Source organism: Haliotis rubra, unplaced genomic scaffold (genome assembly GCF_003918875.1).
Source record: "Haliotis rubra isolate DU_JTF1 unplaced genomic scaffold, ASM391887v1 Scf743, whole genome shotgun sequence".
Lineage (NCBI taxonomy): Eukaryota > Metazoa > Mollusca > Gastropoda > Lepetellida > Haliotidae > Haliotis > Haliotis rubra.
This window is the reverse complement of record NW_025767461.1, coordinates 243,683-267,281: the sequence shown is the minus strand read 5'-3', so window position 1 is coordinate 267,281 and position 23,599 is coordinate 243,683. Positions and strand designations below refer to the sequence as shown.

At 43.3% G+C, this 23,599-nt stretch overlaps 1 protein-coding gene across 1 annotated transcript in view; it reads right to left on the bottom strand.

Annotated features, from left to right (window-relative positions):
- The window catches only part of LOC124259949 (vacuolar protein sorting-associated protein 13D-like), a 40,215-nt gene extending 25,990 nt beyond the window's left edge, over window positions 1–14,225 (bottom strand). The window contains exons 1-3 of the mRNA XM_046694171.1: window positions 14,093–14,225; window positions 10,528–10,666; window positions 9,890–9,967 (exon numbers count right to left, since the gene is read on the bottom strand). Coding sequence (XP_046550127.1) covers window positions 9,890–9,967; window positions 10,528–10,624 — 175 coding nt within the window. The 5' untranslated portion in view covers window positions 10,625–10,666; window positions 14,093–14,225. The remainder of the gene's footprint in view (window positions 1–9,889; window positions 9,968–10,527; window positions 10,667–14,092) is intronic.
- Window positions 14,226–23,599: the final 9,374 nt, after the last annotated feature.

The following is a 23,599-nucleotide window of genomic DNA, read 5'->3' as shown; positions in this document are numbered from 1 at the left end:
GAGCAAACAGTTGCACAACAATGAGACCAATGTCTGTCAGCCAGTGAACTTACATTTAAGATCTGACAGGACATTGAAGGCAGGCTCCTCAGACTATGAACTTACACATTTACTAATTGACAGGACATTGAAGGCAGGCTCCTCAGACTATGAACTTACACATTTACTAATTGACAGGACATTGAAGGCAGGCTCCTCAGACTATGAACTTACACATTTACTAATTGACAGGACATTGAAGGCAGGCTCCTCAGACTATGAACTTACACATTTACTAATTGACAGGACATTGAAGGCAGGCTCCTCAGACTATGAACTTACACACAGGAATTGACAGGACATTGAAGGCAGGCTCCTCAGACTATGAACTTACACATTTAATAATTGACAGGACATTGAAGGCAGGCTCCTCAGACTATGAACTTACACATTTAATAATTGACAGGACATTGAAGGCAGGCTCCTCAGACTATGAACTTACACATTTAATAATTGACAGGACATTGAAGGCAGGCTCCTCACACTATGAACTTACACATTTCACAATTGACAGGACATTGAAGGCAGGCTCCTCAGACTATGAACTTACACATTTAATTGACAGGACATTGAAGGCAACTGGACAATGACACCAGTGTCCTGTGAACCAGTGACAGGTACAATGACACCAGTGTCTGTGAACCAGTGAAGTTACTCTGTCAGTTGGTGAACTTACATTTAACAATAGCTTGTAACACATGGACAATCTCGTCAACATAATGTATCATTTATCTATGAATCTGGAGTCTAAAGAATTATAAGTTTTTCATTATCATGCTAATGGAATATTCAACAAAAACAATTTTGCTATGAAGCAATCTGGATCAAATTCCGATGCATGCTATCAGTGAATATCACGAGCACTGCAATTATGTATACATAAGCCACCGTTCTTACCATACTTCCACACTGACCACTGTTAATAGTCTGATATACTACTCAACAGAAGTTAAGGAACATGCAAACAGAGGTTTGACTTGCAACAACATCCATTCTACATTCTTGTCATTTTTAAGAAAGAATTTATTTACCCCCAACAAAAATGAAATTTAGTAAAATCTAAATATTTTTTACATTTCTATACTTATCCTGCACTACTTACTTCCTGCACTTATTGCTTACGACTCGAAACGTGGCTGTGCCAGATGATTGATGTTGAAAGCGTAGACCGTGGTCACTTCCTGGTCTCTGGTAAACATCCGTCAGCAACCTCAGAATATTGCCGTAAATCCCACAGATGAAAACAAAGAGGGGAGGTAGCTGAAAGCGCAGGGTGGGCCCTTATCATAAGTAGTGCAGGATAAGTATAAAAATATATAAAATATTTAGATTTTACTAAATTTTTAACTAATCCTGCACTATTTACTTCCTGCACATTTATCGGACAGGCAGGATGGAGGGCATGTCATCTGTGGGGATCGCCTCGCAAGGTAAACAAAGACAGCTCGGTCAATGTTATCAAGTGCTCCTCGGTGGTGGAAAACGGTCGTCGCACCTAGATTGGACAGCGAGTGACGATCAGGCAGTGCTAATACGCATATGAGACACGTAGTCTTAAATGGAATATACCAGACGATTTTTAAAGCGTTATTAGCTTTAGGGAAATGTAGTAAAAAGCAGTGACTCGAGTTAACCCAAGCGCTACTCCTTAACTGACACACCCAGTTGTTCTCCTGGAACAACTCTTTTCCCATATGTCGTCGGCGTGCTTCATGGGAAGAAAAAGCATGGTGGAAGGTATCTTCGTTGCACCTGACAGAATAGTCAACAGACAGTGACTATCTCTCAGTGGTAATTCGCATATAAGACATGTAGGCTTAAATGGAAAAGACCAAGCGATTTTTAAAGCGAGATTAGCTTTAGGGAAATGCAGTAAAAAGCATTGACTTGAGTTTTTCGAAGTGTTGCTCCTTAACTGACACACCCAGTTGTTTCCCTCGGAACAACTCTTTTCTCATGCCTCGTGGGAAGAAATATCATGAATGAAGACACCTTCGTGGAATCTGGAAGACTGGTCGACAGAGAGGGATTACAAGGGAAGTGTTCATGAGTGACTTGTAAAACACAACGCGTAGGCGGTCCTGGACCATGTTGAGAGTCCTGGCGGGTGGTCAAAACTGCAGCTTGGGTAAACAAGTGCTAAAGAAACGAAGCATGGACGGTAGCCATGTCCCTCCTGAAACGCCTTCCGTCTAAAAATACAGCAGGGAAACTGCTAAAAACAGGGGTGGAGGGGTGTGTGTGTGTGTGTGTGTGTGTGTGTGTATTCAGCGGATCCTGCTTCGTGGCAACACAACTGCTCGAACGACTGCCCCTTGTTATACATGTGCCTGATGGGAGTCTAATGTTCATCAGCAATGCAGTAACAATGCTCTGGCTGAAAAGTAATTGGTGCATAATGCCGCCTGCAGATGCAGTGTGTTAATTGAACCGTTCTGGCGTGGGATGAGGATGCACTATAGGATGTTTCCCCATCTGGCTAGTTGAAGAGGGGCACTTGACACTTGACTGCTTCAAATTGGAAATCTGGACTACCCCACCGCCCCTGCAGTATGTTGAACACCGCAGGCAATAGATATAGTGGAGGCTTCATATAGGCACTGAATCTGGCAAAAACGCCGCTGGAATCAAACACTGTTCCATCGCAGTGTCTGCCTGCTGGAGTGAGCATAGGTTTATAGGCACTAGATCTAGTAGAGGCGCCATACAGCTGGTAGCACCGTACAGGCGCTAGATCTAGTAGAGGCGCCATACAGCTGGTAGCGCCATACAGGTGCTAGATCTAGTAGAGGCACCATACAGCTGGTAGCCGCGCATTACAATCGCTAGATCTAGTAGAGGCGCCAGACAGGTGGTAGCGCATACAGGCCAGATCTAGTAGAGGCCCAGCTTTACAGCTGGCCAGATCTAGTAGAGGCCCATAGCCTGATCTAGTGGAAGGCGCCAGATCTAGTAGAGGCTGGTAGCCGTGGTCGCATTATAAGCGCCAGATCTAGTAGAGGCTTCCATACAGCCGGTAATGCTGGTAGCCGATCTACAGGCGCCAGAGCTTGTAGTAGAGGCACCATAAAGCTGGTAGCTGGTAGCCGTACAGGCGCTTAGATCTAGTAGAGGCCGCCATACAGCTTGTAGCCGCGCATACGCCAGATCTAGTAGAGGCACCATACAGCTGGTAGCGCCGCATTACAGGCTCTAGATCTAGTAGAGGCCATACAGCTGGTAGCTCGCATTACAGGCCAGATCTCAGTAGAGGCCAGCTGGTAGCCGCACAGGCTTAGATCTAGTAGAGGCCATACAGCTGGTAGCCAAACAGGCTAGATCTAGTAGAGGCCATACAGCTGGTAGCCGCATTGGCGCCAGATCTAGTAGAGGCGCCGCATACAGCTGGTAGTCGTGCAGGCGCCAGATCTAGTAAAGGCGCATTACAGCTGGTAGCCGCAGGCGCTAGATCTAGTAGAGGCACCATACAGCTGGTAGTGCCGCAAAGCGCCAGATCTAGTAGAGGCCCATACAGCTGGTAGCCCGCATTGCAGGCTCTAGATCTAGTAGAGGCTTACAGCTGGTAGCCGCATACGGCTAGATCTAGTAGAGGTGCCATACAGCTGGTAGCCGTACAGCTGGTAGCGCTTAGATCTAGTAGAGGCCCATACAGCTGGTAGCCGTAAGGCGCCAGATCTAGTAGAGGCCCATACAGCTGGTAGCCCGCATTGCGGCCTAGATCTAGTAGAGGCGCATATACAGGTAGCCCGCATTCTAGTAGAGGTGCTGTACAGCTGGTAGCCATTGGTAGGCTTAGATCTAGTAGAGGCCCTGTACAGCTGGTAGTGCCGCATACAGGCTAGATCTAGTAGAGGTGCCATACAGCTGGTAGCGCCGCATACAGGCGCCAGATCTATTAGAGGCCCATATACAACTGGTAGCGCTGTACAGGCGCCAGATCTATTAGAGGCTTACATACAGCTGGTAGCGCTGTACAGGCACCTAGATCTAGTAGAGGCCATATACAGCTGGTAGCCGCACAGGCTTAGATGAGGTGAGGTAAAATTGGGCTTTACGTCGTGCTTGAGAATATTTCGCTCATATGACGACGTGCATGCATGTGTATGTGTATGTGCGGCTGCTTGTACTAGCCCAGACTTAAGCTGGTTTTATAGTGCTAGCCCACTGAGATACCATGCCGCAGTGAAGCATGAATACCCCACTCAGACACATTATTCTGACTCGAACCCACCAGTCCTTGTTGTACCCATTAATGCCGCGACCTTCCGCTCTCCGGGCGTGACGCTCTAACCACTACACCACGGAGGCGGTTACAGGCGCTAGATCTAGTAGAGGCGCCATACAGCTGGTAGCCGTACAGACGCTGCATCTGTTGAAAAGCCGGACAAGACGCTGGAGTGAGTGAGTATGTTGGTATAGGAGTTGGATCTCGAAGAGGCGCCGTACAGCTGGTAGTGCCGTACAGGTGCTATATCTGGTAGAAAAACCGGACAGGCGCTGGAGTGAGTAGGCGCTGTTTTATAGGTGCCGTCCAGGCTCTATATCTGGTAGGACCGCCGAACAAGCGCTGGAGTGAGCGAGTGAGTATGGTGTTATAGGCGCCATACAAGCTCTGGACCTGGTGGAAATGCCATACAGGCTCTGGAGTGAGTAAGTATGGTTTACAGACACCGTACAGGCGCTGGATCAGGTAGACCATACATTTGCTGTAGTCAGGAACGAAAGCTGAAACAGGTAGGTATGGCGACAGAGATGCTGACATCAACTGCTGAACACCGAGGTCGTAGTCGATGTGGTAGATGCGCCGTACAGGCTGCAGTCTCTGCTAACTAGGTCAAGTGTGGAATGGATGTCAAAACATCCAGTGACTGCTGAGCGTGCGGCGCATGGATCTTAGGCGTCAGGAGTATGACGCCTGCCATGGAAACTCTGAAAACAGCCACCTGGAGAATGGAGACTGAGCCCCAGATGCCCTAGAGTTAGTGGACATGAGTGGTGTGGAAAGTATCTGGGTGCTTGCCATAGGTGACGTCGGTGTTGGACCTAGATGGAAAAAAGGTGTTAAGATGATATATTAAGAAAGCGCAACAAGCACATTCATTCATGTGAAAACCGGGGATAAACACGGAAAAGTGCAATTCAAACAGTATGAATGAAGGCACTTATGAGATACCCCACCTTACAAACTATACAGCGGGTGCCGTATAGAAACTGCAACATAGCAGAAACCCCAGCAAACACGGTGAAAAACATTACAATAGTAATGAGGAACACACGGGGAAACAGTATAATTGAGAACAAACGTCTCACAAATACTGACAAAAACTGGAGACCAGAATTAAGGCTTACTATACTGATAATAGTACAACTAATAAGCATGAGCCAAGAACAAGCCACTACGAATACATCGGAGCCATGTGTTCTGAAAAACAAAGGAAAACACAATTCAAAGGGTCTAACCACCCTTCACATGAACAACTGCCACTGGACGCCTTCTCATTCCAAGAATCAGAAAGAGTTTCGATTGCATTCTGATGTAAGTATTTGAGCGATATATGAGCATTATCATATACATGTATGAAGACAAATCTAGGGGCAATGATTATCAATCTAGGATTTCTAGGATTTCAGGATACCATCATGACAGGACACTGTAGTGCATCCTGTTTATTACAATAAAACAATTGTACCCCATCTCACCACCCCTCAATGATATGGACACTGCTTGTTGCATCCTGATACAGGAAGGTCCCCCATCTCACCCCTCAATGATATGGACACTGCTTGTTGCATCCTGATACAGGAAGGTACCCAGCTCACCCCTCAATGATATAGACACTGCTTGCTGCATCCTGATACAGGAAGGTACCCCAGCTCACCCCTCAATGATATGGACACTGCTTGTTGCATCCTGATACAGGAAGGTACCCCAGCTCACCCCTCAATGATATAGACACTGCTTGTTGCATCCTGATACAGGAAGGTACCCCAGCTCACCCTCTCAATGATATAGACCCCTCACTGCTTGTTGCATCCTGATACAGGAAGGTCCCCAGCTCACCCCTCAATGATCTAGACACTGCTTGTTGCATCCTGATACAGGAAGGTCCCCCAGCTCACCCCTCAATGATATAGACACTGCTTGTTGCATCCTGATACAGGAAGGTACCCCAGCTCACCCCTCAATGATATAGACACTGCTTGTTGCATCCTGATACAGGAAGGTCCCCCAGCTCACCCTTTAATGATATAGACACTGCTTGTTGCATTCTGATACAGGAAGGTACCCCAGCTAACCCCTCAATGATATAGACACTGCTTGTTGCATCCTGATACAGGAAGGTCCCCCAGCTCACCCCTCAATGATATAGACACTGCTTGTTGCATCCTGATACAGGAAGGTCCCCACCCCAGCTCACCCCTGATACAGGAAGGTCAATGATATAGACACTGCTTGTTGCATCCTGATACAGGAAGGTACCCCAGCTCACCCCTCAATGATATAGACACTGCTTGTTGCATCCTGATACAGGAAGGTACCCCAGCTCACCCCTCAATGATATAGACACTGCTTGTTGCATCCTGATACAGGAAGGTACCCCAGCTCACCCCTCAATGATATAGACACTGCTTGTTGCATCCTGATCAATAGGTACCCAAACTCACCCCTCAATGATATCGACACTGCTAGTTGCATCCTGATACAGGAAGGTACCCCAGCTCACCCCTCAATGATATAGACACTGCTTGTTGCATCCTGATACAGGAAGGTACCCCAGCTCACCCCTCAATGATCTAGACACTGCTTGTTGCATCCTGATCAATAGGTACTTAAACTCACCCCTCAATGATATGGACACTGCTAGTTGCATCCTGATACAGGAAGGTACCCCAGCTAACCCCTCAATGATATCGACACTGCTTGCTTGCATCCTGACATGTAATGCCTAACGCGATTTTCGTCACTGCACTTACAAGCAGACCACAATATGTATTTGTTTTCTCATACAAGCTGTATGGCCCTTTTTTGGGTTTCTAGAAACATTTACTTTATCAACAATCATTTGTTTTTTTCATATTTGATGTATTTGTTGTTGGGATATTAGTAGCCCTGGTAAACCTGCTTTAGGCTGTCAGTTTACATGAATGAGGACCTAAAACTGGAACTGTAACCATGGTAACCAAGCTGATAAAAATACATTCAGATGTAAAATAACGTTATTCTTGATTTTTCAAAAATTTATCAACATGTCCATGGAATATGAGATGAGGTGAAATGGGTCCGACTTTTTTTCACTCATGTTACAACGTGGATACGTGTGTATGTGTGGCCATTTGTACTAGCCCAGGCTTAAACTGGTTTTTCATAGTGCTAATTGATATACCATGCCACAGTTAAGCATGAATACCGTACTAAGACACACCATACTGACTCCGAGCCAACCAGTTCTTGTACCGATTAATGCCGAGTGACAGGGAGGGACCAACAAGTACCATATTAAAGCGTCTTTTGGTTTGACGCGGCTGGGGATCGAACCCGCAACCTTCCACTCTCCAGGTGTACGCTCTAACCACTACACCACGGAGGCGGTGTCCATGGATTATGAATGAGCGTAGTGTTAGTCACTACCATTCTACTCTCCACAGACGGGATGAAGCTTCCCCAGTGCAGGAAATATTCATGAAGAAAAACCCTGAATACTGCAACAGCTTGAGACAAAAATCAAAAAACAATCACATAAATAACATGAACCATTTGCACTGAAAGTGAAACTATTGTAGCTTTCATACTGCTGATATAACCATTCATTTACATTCTGTGGACAATTCAGGAATGGTGTACCTATTTAATGATGATCTAACTTTTAACAAACAGAAAGGCACTGAATCAATGATGAGCTAGGTTACCATAGTTACTGATGGCATCTTGAACACATCAACTTGCAAAACTATTCACACACACCATATCCGATTTTTGGATCTCAAAAACACGGATTTGAGGAAATCCCAAATGGGACAAAATAATGCCATGTTATTTTATCATGTTACATTGCTATGGATACTAAACATGATAAATACTGTTGCCTATAAGGGCTGGAATGAATACACTGTGAGACAAATACCATGTGTCTTACAAATACATAGCAACAAAACACAGGGATTATTACACAAGCTAGTGTGGCATACCACTTACATGAAACCAGTGTGAAATTTTGTTGCCCGAGGTAGAGCTAGGGCACTACATAATTCTGCACGAGTTTCGTATAAGTCGTATGAGTCGAGTGTAATAATTTCTTTAGTGTCCATTTTATTCATGTACATTTGTGCAGTAACACACGGTAAGCAAGTGTGACAGCCCTGTTAATTGACATCAAGTTGCATTGTTTAATGACGTCACAGACAACGAAATACAGACACAGTGGTAGCTAGGCAAAAGTGATATGAATATATGACACTGGTTATTTTTCACCACATGGATAATAACAATATTTATTAATGAATACTTTGTTTAATATCAAGGAACCAAAATACCAAACATATCATGTAATTGTTTAGGTTGAAACATTTCAGTGATTTCTGTAAAGCAAAAGAGCAACACATCGCAAACAATGTTGCTTATAGCCTAATGGCCCTAAGGGGCCTTGGCAATATGTCACTAGATGGCTTGGATATATATGCCATTTTAAGTATCTCTTAAATTCACAACATACTAGTTCAAAGTTAAAAGTCTATAGCACATATTCGCAAATATTTGATACTACAAGAGTAATGAGTTGATTACATGAAGGGATACTGTTCGATTCATTGAATACACAAGTGAATTGCAACAGGACAACTGTCTATAACCTTTGTGACACCTACAACCAAACTGTGTACTTAGTGTTCAGGGGGAGTTTTCTTTGCCACAGATAATATTACAAATCACAGTGGTAAGGAATTGAAGTAAAATTATCTTAGACAGTTGACATGTGACTAGCACCAAGAACCACACATCCTACATTGACCTCAGTGTTCCCTGACGTTCACCTGATGTGAGCTTCTGTGGCTATGTCGTCATATCTTGACATCGATAGTTATCATATCGGAATAGAATACCTGATTTCAATGAGGTTGGCAGAGATACAATCTCAGTTTGATTTCAATAGTGGTATACATCTAACACTAACAAGACCAAAGCCATTGCATGTATGACGGTAATCAGCCCTCTTCTCTTAGCTGACTTCTTCCATCCAGCAAGCTACTGGATTAGATTGAACATAATATACCAGGAAGAAAACATGGGGGGCAAGTGTCACATGCCATTCTCAACCTTGGACAGCAATAACTTCTTCACAACATACTTCCTTCATGGAAGCCATTCATAGAGCAGTGCACATAGAAAGCTATATGATATGGCTGAAAAACTGCTGAAGTGACCATAAATCTAACTCACTCAAAATGAACATCATGCATCATGACTTTTTGATTGGACATTTGTCTATTTCATTACCAAATTGAAAACTATTTGGAGGATATTCTGCATGGCAATCAGACAATGTCCAAGAATATGAACTGATCTGAAACATTGATATTCATACTCATAGATGAATAGTAGTCAAGTAGTACACTGTAATTTGTATACACACACAAAAAGGATGTCTGAACCAGGACAGACAAGGGAACTAGTGTGGGCCAACAGCTACTCACTGTCCTGGTTGTCAGTGGCTGTGGTTGTTGAGGCATGGGTGCATGATAACTTAACACAGTCTGCAAGGACAGTACTTATTAACTCTGTTAATATGGTCTGAAGACATAAAATATTTTGACCATTTCCAAAGCAAATAATATCTGCACAGAGAGCCAAACCTACCTGATTTTACTTCCAAAGGAATGTCAAGGCTTTTCAAGGCATCTTTTTTCAAAGGCAAATTCTCAAGTTCAACAGCTCCTACAATGTTAACAAGAAGTAGACATATTACCACTATTAAATGAAAACAAGTACATGCTCTTATAAAAACTATTAAAAGTATCTTTTGTAAAGTTCTTCCTGTGCAATGCATTCAATTCAGTTTTATGCTGCTTTTAGCAATATTCTAGCAATATAATGACTGGGGACACCGGAAAAAGGGCTTCACACATTGTACCCATGTGGGGAATCGAACCCATGTCTTCGGTGTGACGAGCGAACGCTGTACTAGGCTGCCCCACTGCCTTTGGTGTGTCAATATAAGAGTGGCAGTAATAATGTATAAGTAAAGGAATATCCAGATGTTTACCACTTTCATGGAACCCAATAGCATGGGTTGACAAACCAAGAATTATAATCAAGGAAGATCTGGAATTCAAGCCACATTCATCAGATTCAGGTGCAACTAGGGAACACAACTCATGATCACAGATTTCTGACACACCAAGCATGAATTAGGGACACAAGACTGCCCAGAGGCACCATGGACAACAGCACCTCTGAGCCCGTTATCTACAGCATGTGAGTGTTGGATGTCTCACCTTGCAGCAGAGCTATGGACAGCTGGTCTGTGTTGAGGTTCTCCACATACTCCCCTACATAGGTGTTGAGCACCCATGCAGCCAGGCCCTCTAACATGTTGCTGGTCTGTCACAAAACACAACCACATCAGAGGTACAACTGTGGACAAGAACAGTGACACTAGTATCAGAACAAAGCTAATGTTATCTTGGTTACAAGGCATATAATTACACTTATACAGTGAAGGGCATGCATGAGTGTGGCAGCTAATGTACATGTCTAGACCTATGCTGTTTTCAGTGCTAAGGCCAGACCAATTTTATTTCTTGTTTTACGGATTTTTGTCCTCAGAAAACCTAAAGACAGGAGGGAAAAAAAATGAAAATAAAATCCCAAGTCAAAGTAATATTCCTTCTAAATATTAAAAGTATTTTACTTCTGGCAATTTATGATATGTATATGGGGGATGAAAACAATCAAAAAATCTTTTTCTTGTAAGTTTACATTTTTGGCCAATAACATTTGGATTTTATTATTTGAGCTGGGAAGATTAATTTATTTTTTTTATTCTAGAAACAATACGACCGGCGGATCCGTAAAACAAGAAATAAAATTGGTCTGGCCTAACCCACTGGTATGCCATGCCACATTTTAACACGAATACCCCACTCATATACTGTATACTGACTTAAGCCAACCTGTAGTTGTTGTATTACTTTGATGCTGTGTTCCATGTAGGGCAACGTTAACCATCCTTTTACATAGTTTGGAACTTATGTTCTGTTCACCAAACAGATGCTATACCTACTGCGATACAGCTCACATACCCCCACTTCCCACTTTGGGACATGGATATGACTGATATTGATATATATAATGTGACAAGGATCAGCAGCTCACAAGACTTTCCCCTTGACTCTACTAAACTTTATATACATGTTAGATAATTGTGTTGCCATGTACTGATTACAGTAATAATTTATGGAAACATTACTTTTTTGTGTTTTCCGTGGAAACCTGACATACAATTGAACTTGTTGCACACAATGAAGTGGACGTAGATGAAGATTGTTATTTTTTAGCACATGGCATATCTGTGGGTCATGATTAACTTGTGTATTAAGTTTGGTGAACCTAGCATGTATAGTTTCGATGATATGCTGTGGCCAGGTAACCATCAAACACATTTTGCATCAAGTCATGTTTCCATGGAAACAACAACAAAACAAATTCTGGAAAAACTTTAAAATAGCAAAAGGCACATCAATGGGTAATGATTAACATGTGTGTGAAGTTTGGTGAACCTAGCATGTAAACTTTAAGAGATATGCTCTGGACAAAAACCACCAAACACATGTGGCACTAAGTCGTGTTTCCATGGAAACAGCAATAAAACAAAATTCTGAAAAAACTTTAAAATAGCAAAAGGCACATCAATGGGTAATGATTAACATGTGTGTGAAGTTGGGTGAACCTAGCATGTAAACTTTAAGAGATATGCTCTGGACAAAAACCACCAAACACATTTGGCACTAAATCGTGTTTCCATGGAAACAGCAAAAAAAAATTGGGTGGGGGAAATATTATGAAATAGCAAAAGGCACATCAATGGGTCATGATTAACATGTGTGTGAAGTTTGGTGAACCTAGCATGTAAACTTTAAGAGATATGCTCCGGACAAAGTTTCGGGACGGACGGACGGACAGAATGAACGCTATATACCCCGTTACTTCGTAGCGGGGGTATAATAAACTAGAGGGTACTTGTGAAAACAGAAGCAGCTTCTTCACCCATATTTCCTTTACTCAAAATCAACAGTAGCTGACAAATACTGCTACATAGTGAATATCAACCAAGTGTTCTGTGATATCAATACTTCAACACGAGTGAATGAAAGTTTATAACTGAGTTTGGGGAAGTTTCACTAAGAAACATGATATCTACAATGCTGAGTGAGTGACAGTTGTTACACACTAACCGCAATATTTCATCTGTACGACAGATTTAATCAAACCAGTAAATCAAGTCTGGCCATGCAGACTGGTGGTAGATAGCACTACAAACCTTGGATCAAAACACACAAAAACAGTCCTCCTCTCTCCAGGTATCAAACATGTGAGATCAGGCTAGCACTAGGAATATCTTCCAGCTTTCACAGAGAACATGTTGTGTGTTCTCTACCCTGTCTGATCACAATGGCTGTCCAGTGTTACTAGAAGTGACTTACATATAGGTACTGGAAAGTCATGGTATAAAAATGTATACTCATTATCTCACTCAGCTGACAACACGCGTTGTTTGTATGAATACATTGTATACAATTTACAATAAGCGTTTATGAATATGAGCAGATTTATGCACAGTTTCTCAGACTGTCATAATTCAGAGACATCTCTTGATTTATTCAAGATGTGACCAGCACATAATCAGAATTTTCATATAAATTTATATCATATAGTAGTTCTATACTGACTTTCAAAATGTATAATTTACTGTTATGCAATAATATGGTCACTGAGTGAGTGAGTGAGTAAGTGAGTGAGTTTAGTTTTATGCCGCTTTTAGCAGTATTCCAGCAATATCACGGCGGGGGACACCAGAAGTGGGCTTCACGCATAGTAACCATGTGGGGAATCGAACTCTGGTTTTCAGTGTGACGAGCGAACGCTTTAACCATGAGGCTACCCCACTGCCCTAATATGGTCAGAATCATCATAGTCTTGCAAATGATCATGATGATGGAACATTTTTTAGCACAGGTATCTTCCTGAGTCTATTCATAGGAACAAATTCTGAATTTTAACATGAAAATGGGGGTCAATAGTCACTTGATGACCACAGTATAAACAAAAAATATTCGCATATATATCACTTGTAAGCATGGTAAATAAGTGTGTTTTTCAGTTGTAGCACAGTTTGCCAGCTTGATGTGCAAGTTGAAGACAAAAATGTTTGTAAAACCATGCTGTAGTAGTACAGCAGGATGCATTATGTTAAGCATTCCTAAGTCCATGAGGGGATATTCTTTGGTATTATTTTAACACAGGAACTGGGCCAAATCTTTGTTTGAAACAAGATTATGCAACGCTCTTACTTGTGTTTTAATAAAAGTTGCCTTGGTGATGCCTTGACTTTCACGTAATACACTACTAATTGTTATTTGTACTCATGAGTCATGTTGACAGGGATGATCCAAATAACCACACGGAATATTCATCATGGATTCTTCATTAGTTTCAAAATACCACGATGACAATTTCACATTACACCTACATTATCAAATGATTTCAGTAATGTAAGTCGACTGATCAACACGGAGATAATCCTCTCCCACACACCTCCGTGTGTAGTGATAAACATCAATAACTTATCCAACCAAGAAGATCTACACAGTGCCATCTATAATAATATTATAGACATGATACAGGCGAAAAGTTTATCCACCAGACAACATCAGAAGATGCCTCACATGTCCCTGATGCAAGGACAGTAACCGTGCTCGTCATTTATCGGAACGGAGAAGCAGCCGAACTTTTTTGACAAGTATGTATTTTTCAGTTTAAGTGACTCACAAACATACTTACCATTACAGTGTCTTCCCTAGTTATATTTGCTATACATCCCAATCCCTTCTTAACGACAAGGCGTGTATGAACATTGGTTGTGTAGAATCATGTTTTTTTTTTATTCAGTTCAGTCCAATGACAGTGTTATCAAAGTGCGTAATGGCGATTCTGTATATCATACGATATGGTATAAAACTATTTGGTGTGTACCAATTATTTCATAACATTTACAGAATGTTATACGTAAAATCCAATTAATTCACGGGATAATGCTACAAAATAGCTGTTTAAATATAGATGTTTTTATAATTTTATGTAAAGATGATTTCTTTGATTCTATAAACTCTAATTTTATAATAAAGGTATAAGTTGTTAAGAAAATACTTCATGTAGTAGAATACGATGCGAGTAAGGGGGACATAACTTTGTTTAGTACTTCCCAGTGATGCGACTTTGCGCGATTTTATAATCGCGCTCATAAATATTCCATTTTTATTATCAAAATGTCCATCCACTCACATATGAAACGAAAGAAATGTTAATTAGAAGGTATTTTAGGGACTGTTTTCACATGTTTGTGTGTGAAGCGGACATCATTTTGAAATGGTGATAGAAGCGCTCTTAAAATATGTCATTGGATATGTGCTTCGCAATGCATTTGTGACCAATTCATGCCAGCCTGGACCAAGTCTTTACGGAAAGATCATATTGGTGCTGACGATTGCAATTCAAAGTAAATATTTCTATTGTCACGTGTACCGACGTGTTAGATGAACTGCAGATATTTTGATAACGAGTGTCTGAAAACAGCGTGAACCATTTGATGCCTTTATTCTTTCCAGATGAATAATTTACATTCCAAGGAGTGTTCATACATGTTAAAAAGGCCAAACCACTTATGTTTGACAAAAATTGTTGCATAACACTAATTCAAAAAGAGACAGGATTTCTCGTCTTTCATGTGTAGAGAAGGTATTTACAACGGACACTAAAGTGTAACTCACCACTTTTATTGAAAGTAATAATTAATTATTTTAAAAGCGTCTTTAAAAGCGAATATATATTTTGTGGCCACTTCGTTGAAATATATTTTCCCTCTCAAAAGATAAAACTGACGTTACTCAGGACTGAGGCAAATCTGAACCCCACAGAGAAGGAACCAAGTAACAGTTAAGTCTTTTGTTGGGGGCACAATGTGATGTCACAGAGGGATATAATATTTTATCTAATAATCAAGTTTCACAAATCTTGTATTTTGAGTGAGCTAATATTTCGAATCTATCATTGTTTTGTCATCGCAGTATGGTCCCCACATGGATGTGTAAGAAGGTTTCTACTTCATCTTTGAATGCTGCAATGAAGAGGAGAATGATGTACAGCAGCTAAAAGCTTCAACTTGCTGCCAGTAATGACTGACTCAGTGGCCATTACACATTGCGTCAGTAATGATGCTTGTATTGCGCCGTCTACGTTGTTGGGAACGTTGATGCTGCCGGACAGTTTACAAGCGTTCAGATTGAGCCGATTTTGTTGGGGAAGTGATTTACTGACTCAAAAATATGTGAATTTTACACACACAAAATTAGCATCCCCTTTATTCCCATCATAGCCTACAGATAGAATCACTGGAATGTTACCCAAGAAGATCCGGGTTAGAATTGATCTTCAGTAACCCATGCTTGTCGTAAGAGGCCACTAACGGGATTGGGTGGTCAGGCTCGCTGACTGGATTGACACTGTCATCGTATCCCAATTACGTAGATCGATGTTCATGCTGTTGATCACTGGATCGTCTGGTTCAGACTCGATTATTTACATACCGCCACCATATAGCTGTAATATTGCCGAGAGCTTCATATAACTAAACTCACTCACTCACTTACTGGAATGTTGCAGCAATATGACGTCACAATGATGAAATGCATCGAGTGTATTTGGCTTGCCATGCCAAATAACGTGATCATCTTACTCAGTGACCTGGCAATACGATACTAGCTGAGTGTCGCAACTTCAGTTTAAAGTGGGATATAAATTCGATATTTTCAGACGAGCACAATATTTCATCATTAAATGCATAAAATATAACGAGGATAAATAGTCAGGACGTCACAATATGAAAACTCTATGCCACCTGAAGTATGTATGATTATTGCATGTTTCTTTATACGTTTCACATTCTTATTTTCGTTTTCAAATGGTGGGCATCTGCAGGTTTACTGTCCAGTAGGAACAAGCAGAGACTCCACACCGACATTAGTCACCTATCAATTGAGCAAAGATAAACTCTAGTTTCGTGTAATCGAAATTGGTCAAGAGAAGAGTGAGTGAGCAAATATCACAGCGGGGGACACCAGAGATTGGCTTCACACATTGTACCCATGTGGGGAATCGAACCCGGGTCTTCCAGGTGACGAGCGAACGCTTTAACCACTAGGCTACCCCACCGCCCCAAAGATAAGACTGACTGACTGACTGACTGAGTTTGGTTTTACGCCGCTTTTAGCAATATTCCAGCAACATCACGGCGGGGGACACCAGAAATGGGCTTCACACATTGTACCCATGTGGGGAATCGAACCCGGGTCTTCGGCGTGACGAGCCAACGCTTTAACCATTAGGCTACCCCACCGCCCCCCAAAGATAAGAGACTTAATGTGAATGGTAGTGTGAGTACATCGGTTTTACGCCGCTGCTTCCACCAGAAATGAGCTTCACACGTGTCACCCATAACACATAGGCGGATCCATAGGGGGTGGGGTGGAGGTGGGTGGCACCCCCACTTTTGTCCTGAAAATTTATTAGATGACTATTGAAAACGGGTGAAAATGAAGTGTGCGCCCCAACTCTTCTCAAGAGTGTGCACACACACACACACACACACCCTCTCAAGAAGCTGTATCCACCCCTGTAACACAAATATCAACCCTGGGTGTCGGGCTTCAACAACCATGCAGGCTACACAACCTCTCATGCGAGCTCACATGCGAGCCACACATGTAACACCATTCGCCACTGTCAGCTATGAACGCCATACAGATATTATGAGGAAACATTAAAAATCCTGTTTAAGGTTAACATTTATGCATGAATAGAGAAATATGAAACGAAATTAAAAAAAACCCCAAACAAACAACAGAATGTTAAAAGTACACACGATGCTAGTGAAATCGGAGCAATGTGAAGAAAAGGACGCTCAAGCTAAACAATGACAACACAGACCGCCCGATCGTGCAGGAGATTGTGCAACATGCTTATATGTGACGTAGATAGTGTGTGAGGGCTGGGGATGGGGTCGATGTGAAAAGAGGAACGTATCATGCATGGTTGTGTACCCCCGGCAGGGTACAATACATGGCTTCGACAATTCGACAATATATGATCATTACGTCTTGTCACAAGTGATCACATGATCGGTTTGAACCTTACACTGTCTCCGCTGCACATGTGTGCTCAAGAGCGTTCGTTGTTGGTGCCTCGCGTGGTAGGTCGTTCAGGTTGATTTACAAGGAAGACAAAAGTCAGGTGTCGAGTTGATGACGGCAGTAGCCATTTTTGTTATAATTGAGGGATATGGTCGAAGTGGTACAGGCAGAAGGTAAACCCGTGAAAGAACGCACACCAAGACGTTACACCATGTGGCGTAAGGTCACTGACCTGTGTACGTGTACATACGTAACTTCCGCGGACGTAAGGATGGTGATGATTGACATTTATAGATAGCGTTGAGATAAGCCGAATATATGCTGAATGCATTTTACCGACAATTGAGATTGAATTTCGGTGCACTTTGGGCGTATATTGCTACAAGTAAGTCTCTTGAGTAAATGAAGTTTTTCAAGAAAGTTATTGAAATGGTCTGCACGATAATAGCCTGATGCAGTTAAGGCGTGATTTCATCACTTCCTTTCACGTCTATGTGCGAACCCCAGCATAAGACGAACTATACTGGCATAACTAACTACAGCTTGCGGACCGCCACTGTATTGGATGACAGGATGTGCGAATCCCAGCATAAGACGAACTATACTGGCAGTATAACTACAGCTGGACCGCCACTGTATTGGATGACAGGATGTGCGAACCCCAGCATAAGACGAACTATACTGGCAGTATAACTACAGCTGGACCGCCACTGTATTGGATGACAGGATGTGCGAACCCCAGCATAAGACGAACTATACTGGCAGTATAACTACAGCTGCACCGCCACTGTATTGGATGACAGGATGTGCGAACCCCAGCATAAGACGAACTATACTGGCAGTATAACTACAGCTGGACCGCCACTGTATTGGATGACAGGATGTGCGAACCCCAGCATAAGACGAACTATACTGGCAGTATAACTACAGCTGGACCGCCACTGTATTGGATGACAGGATGTGCGAACCCCAGCATAAGACGAACTATACTGGCAGTATAACTACAGCTGGACCGCCACTGTATTGGATGACAGGATGTGCGAACCCCAGCATAAGACGAACTATACTGGCAGTATAACTACAGCTGGACCGCCACTGTATTGGATGACAGGATGTGCGAACCCAGCATAAGACGAACTATACTGGCAGTATAACTACAGCTGCACCGCCACTGTATTGGATGACAGGATGTGCGAACCTGTATAAGACGAACTATACTGGCAGGTATAACTACAGCTGGACCGCCGCTGTATTGGATGACAGGATGCGACGAACTATACTGGCAGTATAACTACAGCTGCACAGCATAAGACGAACTATACTGGCGGTATAACTACAGCTGCACCGCCACTGTATTGGATGACAGGATGTGCGAACCCTGCAGCATAAGACGAACTATACTGGCAGTATAACTACAGCTGGACCGCCACTGTATTGGATGACAGGATGTGCGAACCCCAGCATAAGACGAACTATACTGGCAGTATAACTACAGCTGGACCGCCACTGTATTGGATGACAGGATGTGCGAACCCCAGCATAAGACGAACTATACTGGCAGTATAACTACAGCTGGACCGCCACTGTATTGGATGACAGGATGTGCGAACCCCAGCATAAGACGAACTATACTGGCAGTATAACTACAGCTGGACCGCCACTGTATTGGATGACAGGATGTGCGAACCCCAGCATAAGACGAACTATACTGGCAGTATAACTACAGCTGCACCGCCACTGTATTGGATGACAGGATGTGCGAACCCCAGCATAAGACGAACTATACTGGCAGTATAACTACAGCTGCACCGCCACTGTATTGGATGACAGGATGTGCGAACCCCAGCATAAGACGAACTATACTGGCAGTATAACTACAGCTGCACCGCCACTGTATTGGATGACAGGATGTGCGAACCCCAGCATAAGACGAACTATACTGGCAGTATAACTACAGCTGCACCGCCACTGTATTGGATGACAGGATGTGCGAACCCCAGCATAAGACGAACTATACTGGCAGTATAACTACAGCTGGACCGCCACTGTATTGGATGACAGGATGTGCGAACCCCAGCATAAGACGAACTATACTGGCGCAGTATAACTACAGCTGCACCGCCACTGTATTGGATGACAGGATGTGCGAACCCCAGCATAAGACGAACTATACTGGCAGTATAACTACAGCTGCACCGCCACTGTATTGGATGACAGGATGTGCGAACCCCAGCATAAGACGAACTATACTGGCAGTATAACTACAGCTGCACCGCCGCTGTATTGGATGACAGGATGTGCGAACCCCAGCATAAGACGAACTATACTGGCAGTATAACTACAGCTGGACCGCCGCTGTATTGGATGACAGGATGTGCGAACCCCAGCATAAGACGAACTATACTGGCAGTATAACTACAGCTGCACCGCCGCTGTATTGGATGACAGGATGTGCGAACCCCAGCATAAGACGAACTATACTGGCAGTATAACTACAGCTGCACCGCCGCTGTATTGGATGACAGGATGTGCGAACCCCAGCATAAGACGAACTATACTGGCAGTATAACTACAGCTGCACCGCCACTGTATTGGATGACAGGATGTGCGAACCCCAGCATAAGACGAACTATACTGGCAGTATAACTACAGCTGCACCGCCACTGTATTGGATGACAGGATGTGCGAACCCCAGCATAAGACGAACTATACTGGCAGTATAACTACAGCTGGACCGCCGCTGTATTGGATGACAGGATGTGCGAACCCCAGCATAAGACGAACTATACTGGCAGTATAACTACAGCTGGACCGCCACTGTATTGGATGACAGGATGTGCGAACCCCAGCATAAGACGAACTATACTGGCAGTATAACTACAGCTGGACCGCCACTGTATTGGATGACAGGATGTGCGAACCCCAGCATAAGACGAACTATACTGGCAGTATAACTACAGCTGGACCGCCACTGTATTGGATGACAGGATGTGCGAACCCCAACATAAGACGAACTATACTGGCAGTATAACTACAGCTGGACCACCACTGTATTGGATGACAGGATGTGCGAACCCTCCCAGCATAAGACGAACTATACTGGCAGTATAACTACAGCTGGACCGCCACTGTATTGGATGACAGGACATAGTAGCATGAGGCTTGTCAAAAGATTCCTCAGCTACAAGAGTTACCTGCTTTGCATACAAACAGCGCACAGGAAGATAGACAAATTTATTCTGTATAAGGCCTTTCGTCAAGAATTATTATTTATAATATATTTCCAGCGTGCTATTATATGATTACACATTATTTAATATTTTTACCTTGTCTCAACTCTGGAAAGAATAGTTCTGTTCACATTTGCCCATTTTTGGAGTTTCATCACAACATGCTTACCTGTAGTGTTTACCCACAGCGTTGAGGTGACAGGTGACACCTGTCCTCGGCGACAGTACCATTGTCTTTCATACATAAGTTAGATACTAGTAGTCTTTCCTGAACCCTTGCGCCCCATTTGGATCAGCCTATGCGCCGCTTATAGCAATATTCCAGCAGTAACACCGCGGGGGACACCAGAAGTGGGCTTCACACATTATTCTCCGCTACATGTAGAGCCGATGCAAGTGCGGCACTATGTATAGATCAAGTGCAGGTGCTCCTCTCTATATACAGAAGGTGCAGATACTCTACTGAATATAGAGCCTGTGCAGGTGCTCCTCTCTATAGAAATCAGGAGGAGATACTCTACTGAATATAGAGCCGGCGCAGGTGCTCCTCTGTATAGAAATCAGGAGGAGATACTCTACTGAATATAGAGCCGGCGCAGGTGCTCCTCTCTGTATACAGAAGGTGCAGATACTCTACTGAATATAGAGCCTGTGCAGGTGCTCCTCTGTATAGAAATCAGGAGGAGATACTCTACTGAATATAGAGCCGGCGCAGGTGCTCCTCTCTATAGAAATCAGAAGGAGATACTCTACTGAATATAGAGCCTGTGCAGGTGCTCCTCTGTATAGAAATAAGGAGGAGATACTCTACTGAATATAGAGCCGGCGCAGGTGCTCCTCTCTATAGAAATCAGAAGGGGATACTCTACTGAATATAGAGCCGGCGCAGGTGCTCCTCTGTATAGAAATAAGGAGGAGATACTCTACTGAGTATAGAGCCGGCGCAGGTGCTCCTCTGTATAGAAATCAGGAGGAGATACTCTACTGAATATAGAGCCGGCGCAGGTGCTCCTCTCTATAGAAATCAGGAGGAGATACTCTACTGAATATAGAGCCTGTGCAGGTGCTCCTTTGTATAGAAATCAGGAGGAGATACTCTACTAAATATAGAGCCTGTGCAGGTGCTCCTCTGTATAAAAATCAGGAGGAGATACTCTACTGAACATAGAGCCTGTGCAGGTGCTCCTCTGTATAGAAATAAGGAGGAGATACTCTACTAAATATAGAGCCTGTGCAGGTGCTCCTCTGTATAGAAATCAGGAGGAGGTACTCTTCTGAATATAGAGCTGGCGCAGGTGCTCGTCTGTATAGAAATCAGGAGGAGATACTCTACTGAATATAGAGCCTGTGCAGGTGCTCCTCTGTATAGAAATCAGGAGGAGATACTCTACTGAATATAGAGCCTGTGCAGGTGCTCCTCTGTATAGAAATCAGGAGGAGATACTCTACTGAACATAGAGCCGGCGCAGGTTCTCCTCTGTATAGAAATCAGGAGGAGATACTCTACTGAATATAGAGCCTGTGCAGGTGCTCCTCTGTATAGAAATCAGCAGGAGATACTCTACTGAATATAGAGCCTGTGCAGGTGCTCCTCTGTATAGAAATCAGGAGGAGATACTCTACTGAACATAGAGCCGGCGCAGGTTCTCCTCTGTATAGAAATCAGGAGGAGATACTCTACTGAATATAGAGCCTGTGCAGGTGCTCCTCTGTATAGAAATAAGGAGGAGATACTCTACTGAATATAGAGCCTGTGCAGGTGCTCCTCTGTATAGAAATCAGCAGGAGATACTCTACTGAATATAGAGCCTGTGCAGGTGCTCCTCTGTATAGAAATAAGGAGGAGATACTCTACTAAATATAGAGCCTGTGCAGGTGCTCCTCTGTATAAAAATCAGGAGGAGATACTCTACTGAACATAGAGCCTGTGCAGGTGCTCCTCTGTATAGAAATAAGGAGGAGATACTCTACTAAATATAGAGCCTGTGCAGGTGCTCCTCTGTATAGAAATCAGGAGGAGGTACTCTTCTGAATATAGAGCTGGCGCAGGTGCTCGTCTGTATAGAAATCAGGAGGAGATACTCTACTGAATATAGAGCCTGTGCAGGTGCTCCTCTGTATAGAAATAAGGAGGAGATACTCTACTGAATATAGAGCCTGTGCAGGTGCTCCTCTGTATAGAAATCAGCAGGAGATACTCTACTGAACATAGAGCCGGCGCAGGTTCTCCTCTGTATAGAAATCAGGAGGAGATACTCTACTGAATATAGAGCCTGTGCAGGTGCTCCTCTGTATAGAAATCAGCAGGAGATACTCTACTGAATATAGAGCCTGTGCAGGTGCTCCTCTGTATAGAAATCAGGAGGAGATACTCTACTGAACATAGAGCCGGCGCAGGTTCTCCTCTGTATAGAAATCAGGAGGAGATACTCTACTGAATATAGAGCCTGTGCAGGTGCTCCTCTGTATAGAAATAAGGAGGAGATACTCTACTGAATATAGAGCCTGTGCAGGTGCTCCTCTCTGTATAGAAATCAGGAGGAGATACTCTACTGAATATAGAGCCTGTGCAGGTGCTCCTCTGTATAGAAATCAGGAGGAGATACTCTACTGAATATAGAGCCTGTGCAGGTGCTCCTCTGTATAGAAATCAGGAGGAGATACTCTACTGAACATAGAGCCGGCGCAGGTTCTCCTCTGTATAGAAATCAGGAGGAGATACTCTACTGAATATAGAGCCTGTGCAGGTGCTCCTCTGTATAGAAATCAGGAGGAGATACTCTACTGAATATAGAGCCTGTGCAGGTGCTCCTCTGTATAGAAATCAGCAGGAGATACTCTACTGAACATAGAGCCGGCGCAGGTTCTCCTCT